The sequence below is a fragment of the Ranitomeya imitator genome, chromosome 6, assembly GCF_032444005.1.
Source record: "Ranitomeya imitator isolate aRanImi1 chromosome 6, aRanImi1.pri, whole genome shotgun sequence".
Lineage (NCBI taxonomy): Eukaryota > Metazoa > Chordata > Amphibia > Anura > Dendrobatidae > Ranitomeya > Ranitomeya imitator.
Window position 1 is genome coordinate 326,011,205 of NC_091287.1, and position 17,204 is coordinate 326,028,408.

The window sequence follows — 17,204 nt, forward strand, 5'->3', positions numbered from 1 at the left end:
TGAAGTATCCGGCTGCAACCACTATGCTATACACTTGACCGAACTGTGTTATGCAGCTTCGGCACAGATCACTTCCGGATGCGGCCGTGAACATCTGATTGGAGGAAGTGCTTGGTGCTGCACCTCGGACAATCTAATATTGATGACTGACCTATCCTAAGGATAGGCCAGCACTGTAAAAGTAGTGGACAAACCCTTTAAGAAGTCACCCTCTAAATAGAATCCTTCATAAAAGCAAACATTTGCAACTCAGGTGTTGTCCCAAGCTGGCCTGATGCAACAAATTAGTGGCTTCATTAGTTACATCAAGGGTGCTTAAAGGGACACAGTCACCTGAATTTGGAGGGAACAATCTTCAGCCATGGAGGCGGGGTTTTTGATTCACCCCTTCCTTACCCGCTGGCTGCATGCTGGCTGCAATATTGGATTGAAGTTCATTCTCTGTCCTCCATAGTACACGCCTGCGCAAGGCAAGATTACCTTGTGCAGGCATGTACTACGGAGGACAGAGAATTAACTTCAATCCAATATTGCAGCCAGCATGCAGCCAGCGGGTAAGGAAAGGGTGAATCAAAAACCCCCAAACCCCGCCTCTATGGCTGAAGATTGTTCCCTCCAAATTCAGGTGACAGTGTCCCTTTAAGTTAAAACACATGAAATGGCCGGAGTGGCTATGGGATTTTTTTCACTGTTATTTGATTGCATGTCACCAGAATGGTCCAAAATATTAAGAAGTCATTGCTTTGCACAAAATGGAAGATACAAAAAACCTAGCAAATGCATCGAATGTTCATAGCGATACAGTAAAAAGCACAGTCCAATGTTAAATGTCAACACTGGCTACATTATCTGGACGTGTCAGAAAGGGGAGGCTAATGCCCACCAGCCACCGAATTCCTGAGGAGGAAGTTGGTTAAAAACCCTTGCGTGATTGCAACCATAAAGAAGCCACCAAACTTTTGGGATTCTGTTCTGTGGAATGATGAAATTAAAACTTTCTGGGCCTATGGATCAGCGGTATGTCTGGTGGAGGAAGAATGAAGCATACGCTGAAAAGCATGCGGTACCTACAGTGAAACCTAGCCGTGAATTGGGCATGTTTTGCTTCTAGTAGAATGAAACCTGCGGTGTGTGGAGGACAGGGTGTATCCAATCAAGTATCAGGAAATACTAGAAGAAATTATTATAAACTGAAGCTTGGGCCTCATTGGACCTTCCAAACATCTCATGCATACCTCAACGTCTGACAAGGTTTGGTTTCATTAGTACTCCTGGAAGAATCTGGAATTGCGGTCACTCATAGAAAATCGTTGATAGGATTTGAAAAAGGGCAGCTGCAGAACGCAAACCCAAGACTAAAAGACGTTAGTCATGAAGGTGGTGAATAATTCAGAGACTGCAGTAGCCATTAAAAGTGGCATTTTGTGCTGAATTTGGAGAAACCATTTGTTATATTAGTTGTGTTGGCTGGTTACATTTTTTGTGATTGGTTTCTTACAAAATTGGGGGGGTTGAATAATGTTGATTCCAACTATAATGGGCATTCTTCATATTATGAATTGGCCAAAGGTGACAAAATAGCAAAAATAAGAAGACAAAAGCAGGAAGGACTGACTGTGTCAACGCTTCTTAATTTTAAGACAGGGTTTATAAGCAGTCACCATATGTCGGCTTTCTGACTATTGTGTAGAGAAATGAAGCGTATGGAAGACGTAACGCCTGTTTATTCTTCCACTGCTCAGTTTACCTCTGAAACACACACATACACATTTCTGCTGACACAACACGAGATAGGCAAGAACGAAATGTCCCCAGTCTTTACAGGGACTAAACTACCAGGCCAGTAGAACAACTTTTTTTTTTTCCAGAGCCTGCTGTAAAAAGTAGGAGAAAAGTAAGGCAACATGGTGTTCATTTCATTTTAATGACTACATTAATGCGGCCATTTAACAATTTTTCGGGAAAAAAAAGCACAAAGCGGTATTTCCAATGGACTGTCCCATCATTTGCTGACTGCTCTATTTTGTGACGAATTTTCCAACTATGACACTATAGGACGCAATTGTATCAACTCCATGTCTCAGTGACGTCATCAGCTGTTCATATGCTTCATTCACCCACTCAAAAAATGGCTGCCTCCATTAGTGAAACAGTTAATATAGGAATTAACTCATGATCTTTGGTAAAAAAAAAAAAAAAAAAAAAAGAAACAAAAAGGAAACATCTTACAGTGCCTTTTTATGCAGATATGTATATTCAGTTTATTTTTATGAATATTTCTATCATTTAATTAAAATATAAGTCCCGGGCATTGTATAGGAATATACATGTATCTGTCTATATACTATCCTTTAGTCGCGTGTTTTCTGTGCAGCAAACCACCTGCCTACAAGGCAGACAAACTAAATAAGAGGCTTTTGTTAAAAAAGTTAGAACAATATTCAGTACGAGACCGAGTAAACATCTGAGGAATAAAACTGTACAGCTGTACAAAAATAGCTTCTCTTTACCCGTCCACAGGAGCTTATACACAGGGGCCGCAGCAGTGCAAATACTGCAGATTAGTTAATCCAGGATTTCCTGTTCTCTTGCTTTCTGGAAAAAGCTGATGCAGCTTCATTCCCAGATGGATATTGTGCTGCATCTTTTGTCCTGGGCGATGGGAATCCTTTCCATGTAGCACTCCTCCGCTTGTCTGGATTACATGCTTGTGCCCGCAAAGTGCTGCCATTGTCTCCCTTACTTGGACCAAGTGCTTTAGTTAGCCGGTTGGGTCGCACAAACACACCGTATTTAGGTTTGCAGCGGAAGTATTCTTTGCCTTTCACTGTGCCATCGTGTTTGCCTTAGAGAAAAATGAATTTAATGACCATGGTTAGTAACGGTCTGGAGTAGCAGTGGGATCGTACAGATACTATTACCTCATATACTCAGCCAAAGGTTCTAGGGAAGAAAATAAGCGGCACATTCGTCCATTATATGTCAAAAAATAGGATAAGATAATGACTGAGGACACTTGGATGCGAGAAACGCGTCAGGTTTTTATACATATTTTTGGGATTCCACGTTTTTAACCCCTTCATGACCCAGCCTATTTTGACCTTAAAGACCTGGCCGTTTTTTGCAATTCTGACCAGTGTCCCTTTATGAGGTAATAACTCAGGAACGCTTCAACGGATCCTAGCGGTTCTGAGAATGTTTTTTCGTGACATATTGGGCTTCATGTTAGTGGTAAATTTAGGTCAATAAATTCTGCGTTTATTTGTGATAAAAACGGAAATTTGGCGAAAATTTTGAAAATTTCGCAATTTTCACATTTTGAATTTTTATTCTGTTAAACCAGAGAGATATGTGACACAAAATAGTTAATAAATAACATTTCCCACATGTTTACTTTACATCAGCACAATTTTGGAAACAAAATTTTTTTTTGTTAGGAAGTTATAAGGGTTAAAATTTGACCAGCGATTTCTCATTTTTACAACGAAATTTACAAAACCATTTTTTTTAGAGACCACCTCACATTTGAAGTCAGTTTGAGGGGTCTATATGGCTGAAAATACCCAAAAGTGACACCATTCTAAAAACTGCACCCCTCAAGGTGCACAAAACCACATTCAAGAAGTTTATTAACCCTTCAGGTGCTTCACAGCAGCAGAAGCAACATGGAAGGAAAAAATGAACATTTAACTTTTTAGTCACAAAAATTATCTTTTAGCAACAATTTTTTTATTTTCCCAATGGTAAAAGGAGAAACTGAACCACGAAAGTTGTTGTCCAATTTGTCCTGAGTACGCTGATACCTCATATGTGGGGGTAAACCACTGTTTGGGCGCACGGCAGGGCTTGGAAGGGAAGGAGCGCCATTTGACTTTTTGAATCAAAAATTGGCTCCACTCTTTAGCGGACACCATGTCACGTTTGGAGAGCCCCCGTGTGCCTAAAAATTGGAGCTCCCCCACAAGTGACCCCATTTTGGAAACTAGACACCCCAAGGAACTTATCTAGATGCATAGTGAGCACTTTGAACCCCCAGGTGCTTCACAAATTGATCCGTAAAAATGAAAAAGTACTTTTTTTTCACAAAAAAATTCTTTTTGCCTCAATTTTTTCATTTTCACATGGGCAACAGGATAAAATGGATCCTAAAATGTGTTGGGCAATTTCTCCTGAGTACACCAATACCTCACATGTGGGGGTAAACCACTGTTTGGGCACATGGTAAGGCTCGGAAGGGAAGGAGCGCCATTTGACTTTTTGAATGAAAAATTATTTCCATCGTTAGCGGACACCATGTCGCGTTTGGATAGCTCCTGCGTGCCTAAACATTGGCGCTCCCCCACAAGTGACCCCATTTTGGAAACTAGACCCCCCAAGGAACTTATTTAGATGCCTAGTGAGCACTTTAAACCCTCAGGTGCTTCACAAATTGATCTGTAAAAATGAAAAAGTACTTTTTTTTCACAAAAAAATTCTTTTCGCCTCAATTTTTTCATTTTCACATGGGCAGTAGGATAAAATGGATAATAAAATTTGTTGGGCAATTTCTCCCGAGTACGTCGATACCTCATATGTGGGGGTAAACCACTGTTTGGGCACTCGGCAGGGCTCGGAAGGGAAGGCGCGCCATTTCACTTTTTGAATGGAAAATTAGCTCCAATTGTTAGCGGACACCATGTCGCGTTTGGAGAGCCCCTGTGTGCCTAAACATTGGAGCAACCCCACAAGTGACCCCATTTTGGAAACTAGACCCCCCAAGGAACTTATCTAGATACATATTGAGCACTTTAAACCCCCAGGTGCTTCACAGAAGTTTATAACGCAGAGCCATGAAAATAAAAAATAATTTTTCTTTCCTCAAAAATGATTTTTTAGCCTGGAATTTCCTATTTTGCCAAGGATAATAGGAGAAATTGGACCCCAAATATTGTTGTACAGTTTGTCCTGAGTACGCTGATACCCCATATGTGGGGGTAAACCACTGTTTGGGCGCACGGCAGGGCTCGGAAGGGATGGCACGCCATTTGGCTTTTTAAATGGAAAATTAGCTCCAATCATTAGCAGACACCATGTCACGTTTGGAGAGCCCCTGTGTGCCTAAACATTGGAGATCCCCCAGAAATGACACCATTTTGGAAACTAGACCCCCAAAGGAACTAATCTAGATGTGTGGTGAGGACTTTGAACCCCCAAGTGCTTCACAGAAGTTTATAACGCAGAGCCATGAAAATAAAAAAAAAAAATTATTTTCTCAAAAATTATCTTTTAGCCTGCAATTTTTTATTTTCCCAAGGGTAACAGGAGAAATTTGACCACAAAAGTTGTTGTCCAGTTTCTCCTGAGTACGCTGATATCCCATATGTGGGGGTAAATCACTGTTTGGGCACATGCCGGGGCTCGGAAGTGAAGTAGTGACGTTTTGAAATGCAGACTTTGATGGAATGCTCTGTGGGCGTCACGTTGCGTTTGCAGAGCCCCTGATGTGGCTTAACAGTAGAAACCCCCCACAAGTGACCCCATTTTGGAAACTAGATCCCGAAAGGAACTTATCTAGATGTGTGGTGAGCACTTTGAACCCCCAAGCGCTTCATAGAAGTTTATAATGCAGAGCCATGAAAATAATAAATACGTTTTCTTTCCTCAAAAATAATTATTTAGCCCACAATTTTTTAATTTTCCCAAGGGTAACAGGTGAAATTTGACCCCAATATTTGTTGTCCAGTTTCTCCTGAGTACGGTGATACCCCATATGTGGGGGTAAACTACTGTTTGGGCACATGCCGGGGCTTGGAATTGAAGTAGTGACGTTTTGAAATGCAGACTTTGATGGAATGCTCTGCGGGCGTCACGTTGCGTTTGCAGAGCCCCTGATGTGCCTAAACAGTAGAAACCCCCCACAAGTGACCCCATTTTGGAAACTAGACCGCGAAAGGAACTTATCTAGATGTGTGGTGAGCACTTTGAACCCCCAAGTGCTTCATAGAAGTTTATAATGCAGAGCCGTGAAAATAATAAATACGTTTTCTTTCCTCAAAAATAATTATTTAGCCCAGAATTTTTTATTTTCCCAAGGGTTACAGGAGAAATTGGATCCCAAAAGTTGTTGTCCAGTTTCTCCTGAGTACGCCGATACCCCATGAGTGGGGGTAAACCACTGTTTGGGCACACGTCGGGGCTCAGAAGGGAAGTAGTGACTTTTGAAATGCAGACTTTGATGGAATGGTCTGCGGGTGTCACGTTGCGTTTGCAAAGCCCCTGATGTGCCTAAACAGTAGAAACCCCCACAAGTGACCCCATTTTAGAAACTAGACCCCCCAAGGAACTTATCTAGATATGTGGTGAGCACTTTGAACCCCCAAGTGCTTCACAGACGTTTACAACGCAGAGCCGTGAAAATAAAAAATCATTTTTCTTTCCTCAAAAATTATGTTTTAGCAAGCATTTTTTTTGATTCACAAGGGTAACAGGAGAAATTGGACCCCAGTAATTGTTGCGCAGTTTGTCCTGAGTATGCTGGTACCCCATATGTGGGGGTAAACCACTGTTTGGGCACACGTCAGGGCTCGGAAGTGAGGGAGCACCATTTGACTTTTTGAATACGAGATTGGCTGGAATCAATGGTGGCGCCATGTTGCGTTTGGAGACCCCTGATGTGCCTAAACAGTGGTAACCCCTCAATTCTAACTCCAACACTAACCCCCCCACACCCCTAACCCTAATCCCAACTGTAGCCACAACCCTAATTCCAACCCTAACCCTAAGGCTATGTGCCCACGTTGCGGATTCGTGTGAGATATTTCCGCACTATTTTTGAAAAATCCGCGGGTAAAAGGCACTGCGTTTTACCTGCGGATTTTCCGCGGATTTCCAGTGTTTTTTGTGCGGATTTCACCTGCGGATTCCTATTGAGGAACAGGTGTAAAACGCTGCGGAATCCGCACAAAGAATTGACATGCTGCGGAAAATACAACGCAGCGTTTCCGCGCGGTATTTTCCGCACCATGGGCACAGCGGATTTGGTTTTTCATATGTTTACATGGTACTGTAAACCTGATGGAACACTGCTGCGAATCCACAGCGGCCAATCCACTGCGGATCCGCAGCCAAATCCGCACCGTGTGCACATAGCCTAATTCTAAAGGTATGTGCACACGCTGCGGAAAACGCTGCGGATCCGCAGCAGTTTCCCATGAGTTTACAGTTCAATGTAAACCTACGGGAAACAAAAATCGCTGTACACATGCTGCGGAAAAACTGCACGGAAACGCAGCGGTTTACATTCCGCAGCATGTCACTTCTTTGTGCGGATTCCACAGCGGTTTTACAACTGCTCCAATAGAAAATCGCAGTTGTAAAACCGCAGTGAAATGCGCAGAAAAAACGCGGTAAATCCGCCAATAATCCGCAGCGGTTTAGCACTGCGGATTTATCAAATCCGCAGCGGAAAAATCCGCAGAGGACCAGAATACGTGTGCACATACCGAAACCCTAACCCTAGCCCTAACCCTACCCCTAACCCTAGCCCTAACCCTAGCCCTAACCCTACCCCTAACCCTAGCTCTAACCCTAACCCTAGCCCTAACCCTACCCCTAACCCTACCCCTAACCCTATTCTAACATTAGTGGAAAAAAAAATGTCTTTATTTTTTTATTGTCCCTACCTATGAGGGTGACAAAGGGGGGGGGTCATTTATTATTTTTTTTATTTTGATCACTGAGATATAATCTATCTCAGTGATCAAAATGCACTTTGGAACGAATCTGCCGGCCGGCAGATTCGGCGGGCGCACTGCGCATGCGCCCGCCATTTTGGAAGATGGCGGCGCCCAGGGAGAAGACGGACGGGACCCCGGCTGGATCGGTAAGTATGATGGGGTGGGGGGGGGGGGGGGGGATCGGAGCACGGGAAGGGGGGGGGGGGGGGAATCGGAGCGCGGGAGGGGTGGAACGGAGCACGGGGGGGCTGGAATGGAGCACGGGGGGGTGGAACGGAGCACCGGGGGGGTGGATCGGAGTGCAGGGGGGGTGATTGGAGCACGGGGGGGGGGTGATTGGAGCATGGGGGGAGCGGACAAGAGCACGGGGGGGAGCGGAGCCCTGTACTGAGGGTAGCCGGAGCAGTGTACCGGCCAGATCGGGGGGCTGGGGGGGCGATCGGAGGGGTGGGGTGGGGGCACATTAGTATTTCCAGCCATGGCCGATGATATTGCAGCATCGGCCATGGCTGGATTGTAATATTTCACCCGTTATAATAGGTGAAATATTACAAATCGCTCTGATTGGCAGTTTCACTTTCAACAGCCAATCAGAGCGATCGTAGCCACGAGGGGGTGAAGCCACCCCCCTGGGCTAAACTACCACTCCCCTGTCCCTGCAGATCGGGTGAAATGGGAGTTAACCCTTTCACCCGATCTGCAGGGACGCGATCTTTCCATGACGCCACATAGGCGTCATGGGTCGGATTGGCACCGACTTTCATGACGCCTACGTGGCGTCATGGGTCGGGAAGGGGTTAATGAATCTTGACTAAAACATTAACTAAATTTTTACATATCGTGGATATATAGGGACATGTGTCCTTCCCTAGAACCTTTGGCTGAGCTTCACCAGCAGGACCGGCACCCGACACACAGATTTCAGACTCCAATATCAGATGACATGGCGTGGTGAGCTTCCAAAATCCCCCCCTCTCCCCAAGTTACCTTATATACTATTTGACAATGGTGTAGCTATAACTTCACTTTTTATTAATTACTATTGTCTTTGATGACAGGCTGCAGCGGTGACATCCCAACTGCAGCACAAGTGACTGTAGCAGCCACTCATGTGGTTTTCAAATTCACAACACATTAAACAAAAGAGCCCTGTTCTGGCAACAGGTGGGGGTCTCGGGAGTCTGGTTCCTCCCACCCAAAATAATGTGGATAGGTGATGACATCTAGGCTATAGTTGAAGGGAATCGGTCAGCAGGTTTTTGCTATGTAATCTGAAGACAGCATGCTGTAAGAGTTAAACCGCAGATTTCAGGGATGCCTCTTATATCAAGCTCCATGGTTTTGTTTGCTTGCAATGATTTTTTCAGCATCAGTAGCTTATCGTGGATGTTCTCCTGACTTCACAGTTGTCAGGGTCAGAAAAGACTTTTGACTGTGGCATACCTTTACTGTATTGTATTTTAAAACTAAAAATAGTGAATAGGCAACTATCCATTAATTTATGTGTAAAGAGTTATTCCCATGTTCTGATAGGGAGAAAAACTTTGCCATTTACTTTGTATTAAACTTCCTCTCTGTTCTCAAGAAAGAAGCAATTTTTAATATTGTTTACCGCTCGTTGCCTAGGTTACCGGACACCCCTGCAGTCTGACAGTAGTGGTTGAACATGTGCAGTGGTTACAAACTCTTTTCAATAGAGCTTGTAATCACTGTTCTGAATCTATTGAGATCGCTAAAGCGCTCTCTTAGCTTCCAATGCTGGCAAGCTTGAGTGCAACTACGCTCTTCCGATGCTGCAGAGAAAGCTGCATTGGGGTGCGCTGCTCCTGAAGAAGTGGATATTAACCATTTAAAGGGAAGACTATTTCTAAAATCTATATTACATCTAACAGAGGGTTACTCCAAAGAACTTTCCCTTAGACGAGACCAATGTCTAAAGACAGTATAATACCAGGGTTATGTTACTCCTTACCTAATTGAACATGAAGCTCAACACCAACCCATACACCACGGGAAAAGTCCACAGTGCCTATATATCGCACTGTTCCAAGCTTGTTGTCGCCAATACATACTTGGTCACCTAAGGACAGTAGGCATGGTGCGGTGTGGGATGGATGGTCTTCACAATCATCAGAAAGATCTAGATGAATCTTTTCAGGCGAATGGCTTTCGTAAGAGCAATGCTGAGAATTGTAGCAGAATGTGGCTTCGCTCTGTTTTTCCGCAGTCAGTTTCTGGTCAGATGCATTGTGTGGGTCATCGGAAATAACAGAGTCATAATCTAGAACATTTACTCCTTTGCTTTCGCCTTTAGAAGAGTACATTGGTGGATCTTCATGGTGTTCAAAGTCTTTCCCATCATCTACTCCCATGAATTCTGTGAAGGAATGATCTTCCAAAATATCACATGTATGTTCCACAGCAACCTCACAGGGTAAAAAGTTGACAAAGTTTCCTTTGTCACAGTCCATAGAAGTAGACGATACACTTCTACACAATACAACAGCATCTTTTTCAGTAGTGCAAATTGGCTCTTTATCAAAGGCACTTTTTTCCGTGAAGGTTGACTGGTTTTTTGGACAACTGTTGTCATTGGACTCTTTATCTGCACAAGATTTGCAATTTTGGACAGACTGCTGTCCATTAGGTTCTTGGTGCTCTTGGCTTTCCAAGTCTCTAGCCTGGATGGTTAACTGATCCATACTTTCGCTACAAGCTACTACAATGTCAGAGAGAGTAATATTAGAAGCACTATGTGACACATAGCCACTGGTAACACTGCTGGTGGTAGGGCTCCGAGAAACGTCTTTATCCAAAGAATGAGAACAACCAAAATCAGCTTTAGAATGTATCCAGTCCCTGCTGTCCAGACTAGCATTGTAGACACTGAAGTCGGCAAACTCCTCCGGCACGTAAGGCTTGAAATCATCAAAACCAGAGGAGAGCATTACTTTTTTGGTTGATCCATCAAATTCAAGGTCATCTTCGTCGGAATCCTGGAAGAATAATTGGCAAAATCATTAAAATGTTTTTTTCCAAATTCATTTTTCCACCTAATTGTAGAATAAAAAAGTAATATCGACTTAGTGCCATTTCTATGAACAACTCTCGAGCTCATCAGTGCTATACGGTTTTATATATATCTTTTATAGTTATATAGTATCATTGTGTAATATTTCTTACCCATACCAGTTGTCCTAAACTCCAGATAAATAAAACACGGAAATGTACATACACATGGCATACAGACATACTTCATTCTTTCACTTATACTGTGGGAATAGTAGTTTCGGCCTGTGTATACAGTGCGGATGGTAACAAGTAGTCATTATGTATTAAGATATCATGGAAGGTGTTTGATAAAGTCCTATAAATTACTCTGGACAGAGCGACTATACTGAATTCTCCTCCTGTTGGCCTTGTGTACGGTACTGGCACTTCTCAGACCTAAAGGTAAGAGAGCAGCAGGTGAACTTAGTAGTGGATCGGTAAGCTTTATTACTAGAAATGACTACATATTCCATGATTAGTCCTGTTATTTGGTTATGTAGCTCCTGATGTAAACTTAGAATTCACATTCTACCTGCTTAGTTAACACATTTTAGTGCTAAAACACATATTACAGTGTTTGAGTGATATACCTTTTAATCCTCATTTTAAAAAAAAACGACTATTTTTATCTTAAGATGTAATGGAATTCAGATAAAAAGCTCCATGATAACATGTGCATGATGAACACTGGGGGACTACAAGGAGTAGAAACTTTAAGGAAACTGTCAGAAGATTTTTTGCTGTTTTTTCTAAGAGCAATATATTGCTGGGGCAGCAGCTGATTTCAGGGATGTGTCACTCGCTCAGCAAATAATGTAGATTCAATACAATCAGTGTTTTATCAGCAAGAAATTATCACTGCCGGACTAGGTGGTGCATGTAAGATAGTCTAGCTAAGCTGTGGAACCCCGCCCCCACCACTGATTGGCAGAATGCTGATGATGCACAGTGTATACAGGAATCTGCCAATCAGGTGTGTGGGCGGGGTTATACACAGCTCAGCATTCTGACCACTGCTCCATCTACAACAGAGGAAACAGGGATTCTACCAAAACTGCAACAAGCATCCCGGTAAGTGATACATCGCTAGAATCCCCCTACATCATGCTGCTCTCAGATTACATACCAAAAACCTAATGACAGATTCCCTTTAGCAGCAGCTTTATTTTCACACACTGCAGATAACAAGAAGGAAAATAATAAGCAGAAATAAAAATATAATAAACAACAGAATGTCGGAGAAGGGGAAATTACTTTTCCTTACTGTCACTGATTTATAAGAATAGTCAAAAAATGTTTTTTGATGGGGCGATGTCTTCTAAGTATAAGGGTAGTGAGTAGGGCGGGGACAGTAGCACATAATCTGGGCAGCATTATATAACGGCATGTTACATAATGACAAGCTGAATGTGTTTAAACAGCATGGAGTGGAGATACTAAATGTAATCAAGCTGAACTAATGACATGAAGCACATCCTCCCAGCCGCAGATCTGTCTGCTAATTGGATTACATAATCATTCCGGTGTGGAAGCATTTAATGAACACAATTTACCATCGCAGGCAATATCCGGGACACAGCTGACGCCAAGTCTAGCGACAAACAGTGGCACAGGCATTTCTGATACAATAACGCAACACACCAAAAGCTAAAATAAGAACTTACAATGGCATCTTGATGAACATTACTGGTTTCTACTGGCATGCAGATGGTGTTAGGTCCAGAAGGCACAGCAGTGCCAGTGTTACTGGTCAGTGGTGAAGACATGCTCTGCAAAGGTTAAGACACACAACACATCACATAGACCACAAAACATCACGGGAAGCAAATAACGCTGGTGAACAAGACATGCAATGGAACAGGAATCCATGAAGACTGTACATGCTGCGTGTAGGACACATAACAGTGATGTAACAAAGCCACGGATCATGCTTCATTAGGGAAGGAGCAATTGTCAGCACTTGGGGAGAAAAAAAAGAAAACGCATAGCTTTTGCTTTCATATTTTTTGGATTATGTAGCTGGGATTAATTACACTTTTGACACGGACGTTGTACATTTCCAGAATTCTCTGGACATTTTGTAAAGTGCTAATGACTGGATTTAAAAAAAAAAAAAAAAAAAAAAAAAAGATATCACTACAGAAAGTGAAATTTTGACAAAGTTCGATATAGAAACAAAAAAATCCGTTTCAGGGAAAAAAGACATGAGTGGTAACTACAACTACACCAGAGAACATGTACTACATAAATGGTGTGATAGTGGAGAATGCGGAGTGCCCCATATCTATGTACTACATAAATGGCGTGATAGTGGCAAATGCTGAGTGCCCCACATCTATGTACTACATAAATGGCGTGATAGTGGCAAATGCTGAGTGCCCCACGTCTATGTAAATGCTTAAGCCTGTCCAGCCGCTCCTCTGATAAAATTCTGGGGTCACTCTGTATGTTGGCACTTATGGATCCGCACACTGTCAGGATTCTCCAGTATTGACAGCGGGAGGTCACATGACCACAAGTATGCACTTTGCTTACTTCCCAATTAAACGAGCTCGGCCTCACTCATTTCACTTGTACGGAGAAAGGCCGAGCTCGTCTAATCGGTGTGTAAGGATTCAGAGGTCAGATACAGCAACTACAGACTTATCGGAAGACCAGACAGCCCCTTCAACACAGAAAACACGGCGAAGGCTACTTTCACACTTGCGCCGGTACGCGGCCGTCGCTAAGCGTCGGCGTGACGTACCTTGTGAAAATTCGGCACAACGTGGGCAGCGGATGCAGTTTTTCAACACATCCGCTGTCTATTCTAAGTCCTGGGGAGGAGGGGGCGGAGTTCCGGCCGTGCATGCGCGGTAGGAAATGGCGGATGCGATGTACAAAAAAAGTTACATTGAACGTTTTTTTGTGACGACGGTCCGCCAAAACACGACGGACGTGACATATGGCTATACGTCGCGATCCGTCGCCAATACAAGTCTATGGGAAAAAAAACGCACATGCGGGCACATTTGCAGGATGCGTTTTTTTTTTCCCAAAACGACGCATTGCGATGGATCTAAAACGACACAAGTGTGAAAGTAGCCTAACTGGAGTCGTAGTAGACAAGTATTATGCTCCTGCATCATTTTGATATGTTTGTCGCAATTTTCTCCATTTCAACTAACTCTACAATCACACTTTCATCTTGACATGTTTGTCTTTTCTGGTTTTAGTAAAAAACAAAGGATATTCATAAAAAAAAACTTCTGCTGCTGAACTGATCAACTGAAAGAAGAGGAACGGTCTATTTCTTTATCTGTCAGGTTTAGAATGGAAGTAAAAATTCTGTGTGATAACTTTCATTTCTGTCTTAAGAATGGACACATAACGGAACCAGACAGACCATGGGGTGCCTCTACCTTTGTTTCCATCAGTTATGCAATGGCTCCATTATTAAGACTAAGTCCATGTTCACATGTTCAGTATTTTACCTCAGTATTTGTAGGCCAAAACCAGGAGTGGGTGATAAATACAGAAGTGGTGCATATGTTTCTATTAGACTTTTCGTCTGACTGTTTCACTCCCGATTTTGGCTTCTAAACACTGATGTAAAATACTCACCACATACTGAATGTGTGAACGCGGCCTAATTCGGTTTCTTCTCAAAAACTGGACAGGCGAATGGAATGTCCAAAGACAAGTGTGACTGTAGTTCATAAATGCATGCGTCTTTTCACACAACACAAATCTTCCGCCTTGTGTGAAGAATTGATCAGGATGTCTAAACTGGATGACACATTCTCAAAAGTACGTCACCCATCACACAGCTGACACCACCAGGGAAAGCTGCAGCCAGGCCTAGATTCCGTCATCTCTGTCCTGCATCCATGAGAAAGACTCTAGTGACAAGAGATGAGGAGGTGGGAACCCAGTGAACATGGGACTACGTTACCACCCAGCAACGCACCACAAGACGCCATTTAGCTCAGGCCCTATACCTATGTACATACTCTTCCCTACATAGAAACTGCAGCCATTGCAAACATGTAGGACACTCAAAGGTGATGCCAGCAGCATACTAAGAGGTCTGTACCTGATCACAAAACCTGGCCCTCATAGTCCACTACGGAGTGCTGCCCTGCGTTACACAACCTTCCAAAAAGGGGAGAGTGTTTGTCTGTCATTCCACTCGCAGATCATTCCTTTCCTACTAATACTATACTCAGATAATGCCGACTTTCCCTCTTTATTATAATAGTCTTTTTTTAAGCTTTTATTTCCTAAATTCTGACTTTTACTTTATATATTAGTATAATTTGAATGATTTGGTGTTTTTGCCTGTGCCATTTTTATAGTCTTCATTCATTTAGTGGAAAAGCAGTGATGTTCGTGATTGTTGGTTAGGAAAATACTGATACTGCAAAAACAACATAAAATATCAACATATTATAAAAATGTTGTGCATTTATAAAATATACTTCGTAAATCACCTTTAAATTGTAAGTCATATAACGAACAATGTAGTTCTACTAAGCCAGGTGCCCCCATGGTCCGATAGCTGCTCCAAGTTCCTGAGACAGGACATCATATTCTGTATTGTCATGTCACTATGTGAAGAAAGCAAGGCTGAGCAGAGCCCCCCTGTATGTCACCGAGGAGGTAGCAAACAGGACTGACTGAGCCACCAAAGGAAGCAATCAGTCAACACCAATTTCACACTGCTCTAGTCACACGCCAACACAAGAAACGTTGTCCTACATCGACACAGAACTGGAAACCATGCAGCAGAGACCGGCAATGGAGCAGAGGCCGGCACTGGAGCAGAGACCGGCAGTGGAGCAGAGGCCGGCAGTGGAGCAGAGGCCGGCAATGGAGCAGAGGGTGGCAATGGAGCAGAGGGCGGCAGTGGAGCAGACGGCGGCAATGGAGCAGAGACCGGCAATGGAGCAGAGACCGGCAATGGAGCAGAGACCGGCAATGGAGCAGAGACCGGCAGTGGAGCAGAGACCGGCAGTGGAGCAGAGACCGGCAGTGGAGCAGAGGGCGGCAATGGAGCAGAGGGCGGCAATGGAGCAGAGGGCGGCAATGGAGCAGAGGGCGGCAATGGAGCAGAGGCCGGCAATGGAGCAGAGGCCGGCAATGGAGCAGAGGCCGGCAATGGAGCAGAGGCCGGCAATGGAGCAGAGGCCGGCAATGGAGCAGAGGCCGGCAATGGAGCAGAGGCCGGCAATGGAGCAGAGGCCGGCAATGGAGCAGAGGCCGGCAATGGAGCTGAGACCGGCAAAGGAGCTGAGACCGGCAAAGGAGCTGAGACCGGCAAAGGAGCTGAGACAGGCAAAGGAGCTGAGACCGGCAAAGGAGCTGAGACCGGCAAAGGAGCTGAGACCGGCAAAGGAGCTGAGACCGGCAAAGGAGCTGAGACCGGCAAAGGAGCTGAGACCGGCAAAGGAGCTGAGACCGGCAATGGAGCAGAGGCCGGCAATGGAGCAGAGGCCGGCAATGGAGCAGAGGCCGGCAATGGAGCAGAGGCCGGCAATGGAGCAGAGGCCGGCAATGGAGCAGAGGCCGGCAATGGAGCAGAGGCCGGCAATGGAGCAGAGGCCGGCAATGGAGCAGAGGCCGGCAATGGAGCAGAGGCCGGCAATGGAGCAGAGGCCGGCAATGGAGCAGAGGCCGGCAATGGAGCAGAGGCCGGCAATGGAGCAGAGGCCGGCAATGGAGCAGAGGCCGGCAATGGAGCAGAGACCGGCAATGGAGCAGAGACCGGCAATGGAGCAGAGACCGGCAATGGAGCAGAGGCCGGCAATGGAGCAGAGGCCGGCAATGGAGCAGAGGCCGGCAATGGAGCAGAGACCGGCAATGGAGCAGAGACCGGCAATGGAGCAGAGACCGGCAATGGAGCAGAGAACGGCAATGGAGCAGAGAACGGCAATGGAGCAGAGACCGTAAATGGAGCAGCCGGGCTAATAGAACTGTAAAAATAAGACTGTGTTCTGTGTATACCTCTTGACTAAGTAATGGCTGGGTTTCAATAGGAATCTTTCTTTTGTGCTCTTCTCTCACAGGCATTAACGGCTTGAAAAATTTTGGTGGGTGAGGAGAAAATGTTTTGAATGGACTTGATATTAAGGCCTGGGGGCTTTCAGGTGTGCCACCTAAAAAAAAAAAAAGACGATAAATATTCTACTTACTGATAGATCTCTTAATTTCCTGCCTTTTTAAAGTATAACACACTATGTTTGGTCACTATTCTCTTTTCAGGTTTGCAGTGTTCTGGTTTCCAAGCTCATTAATCTGACAGTAATTATACAAGAATGAATATTACCGCCCCCACTGTCTCTTCTTCTCGGCGATTCATTGAGCTGACTTCCATAGCCAGATACATCTTTGTAGCTGGAGGAGTATTCAGAGACATCCAGCTGGTTTTCCAACCATCCCTTGCGAAGACATAAGAAA

The 17,204-nt window shown here is 44.3% G+C and overlaps 1 protein-coding gene across 1 annotated transcript in view; it reads right to left on the minus strand.

Annotated features, from left to right (window-relative positions):
- Nucleotides 1-1,905: 1,905 nt before the first annotated feature.
- Nucleotides 1,906-17,204, minus strand: part of KIF13A (kinesin family member 13A) — a 227,097-nt gene continuing 211,798 nt past the window's right edge. The window contains exons 36-40 of the mRNA XM_069730840.1: nucleotides 17,074-17,185; nucleotides 16,752-16,903; nucleotides 12,431-12,535; nucleotides 9,688-10,711; nucleotides 1,906-2,845 (exon numbers count right to left, since the gene is read on the minus strand). Of these exons, the coding sequence (XP_069586941.1) occupies nucleotides 2,562-2,845; nucleotides 9,688-10,711; nucleotides 12,431-12,535; nucleotides 16,752-16,903; nucleotides 17,074-17,185 (1,677 nt within the window). The 3' untranslated portion in view covers nucleotides 1,906-2,561. The remainder of the gene's footprint in view (nucleotides 2,846-9,687; nucleotides 10,712-12,430; nucleotides 12,536-16,751; nucleotides 16,904-17,073; nucleotides 17,186-17,204) is intronic.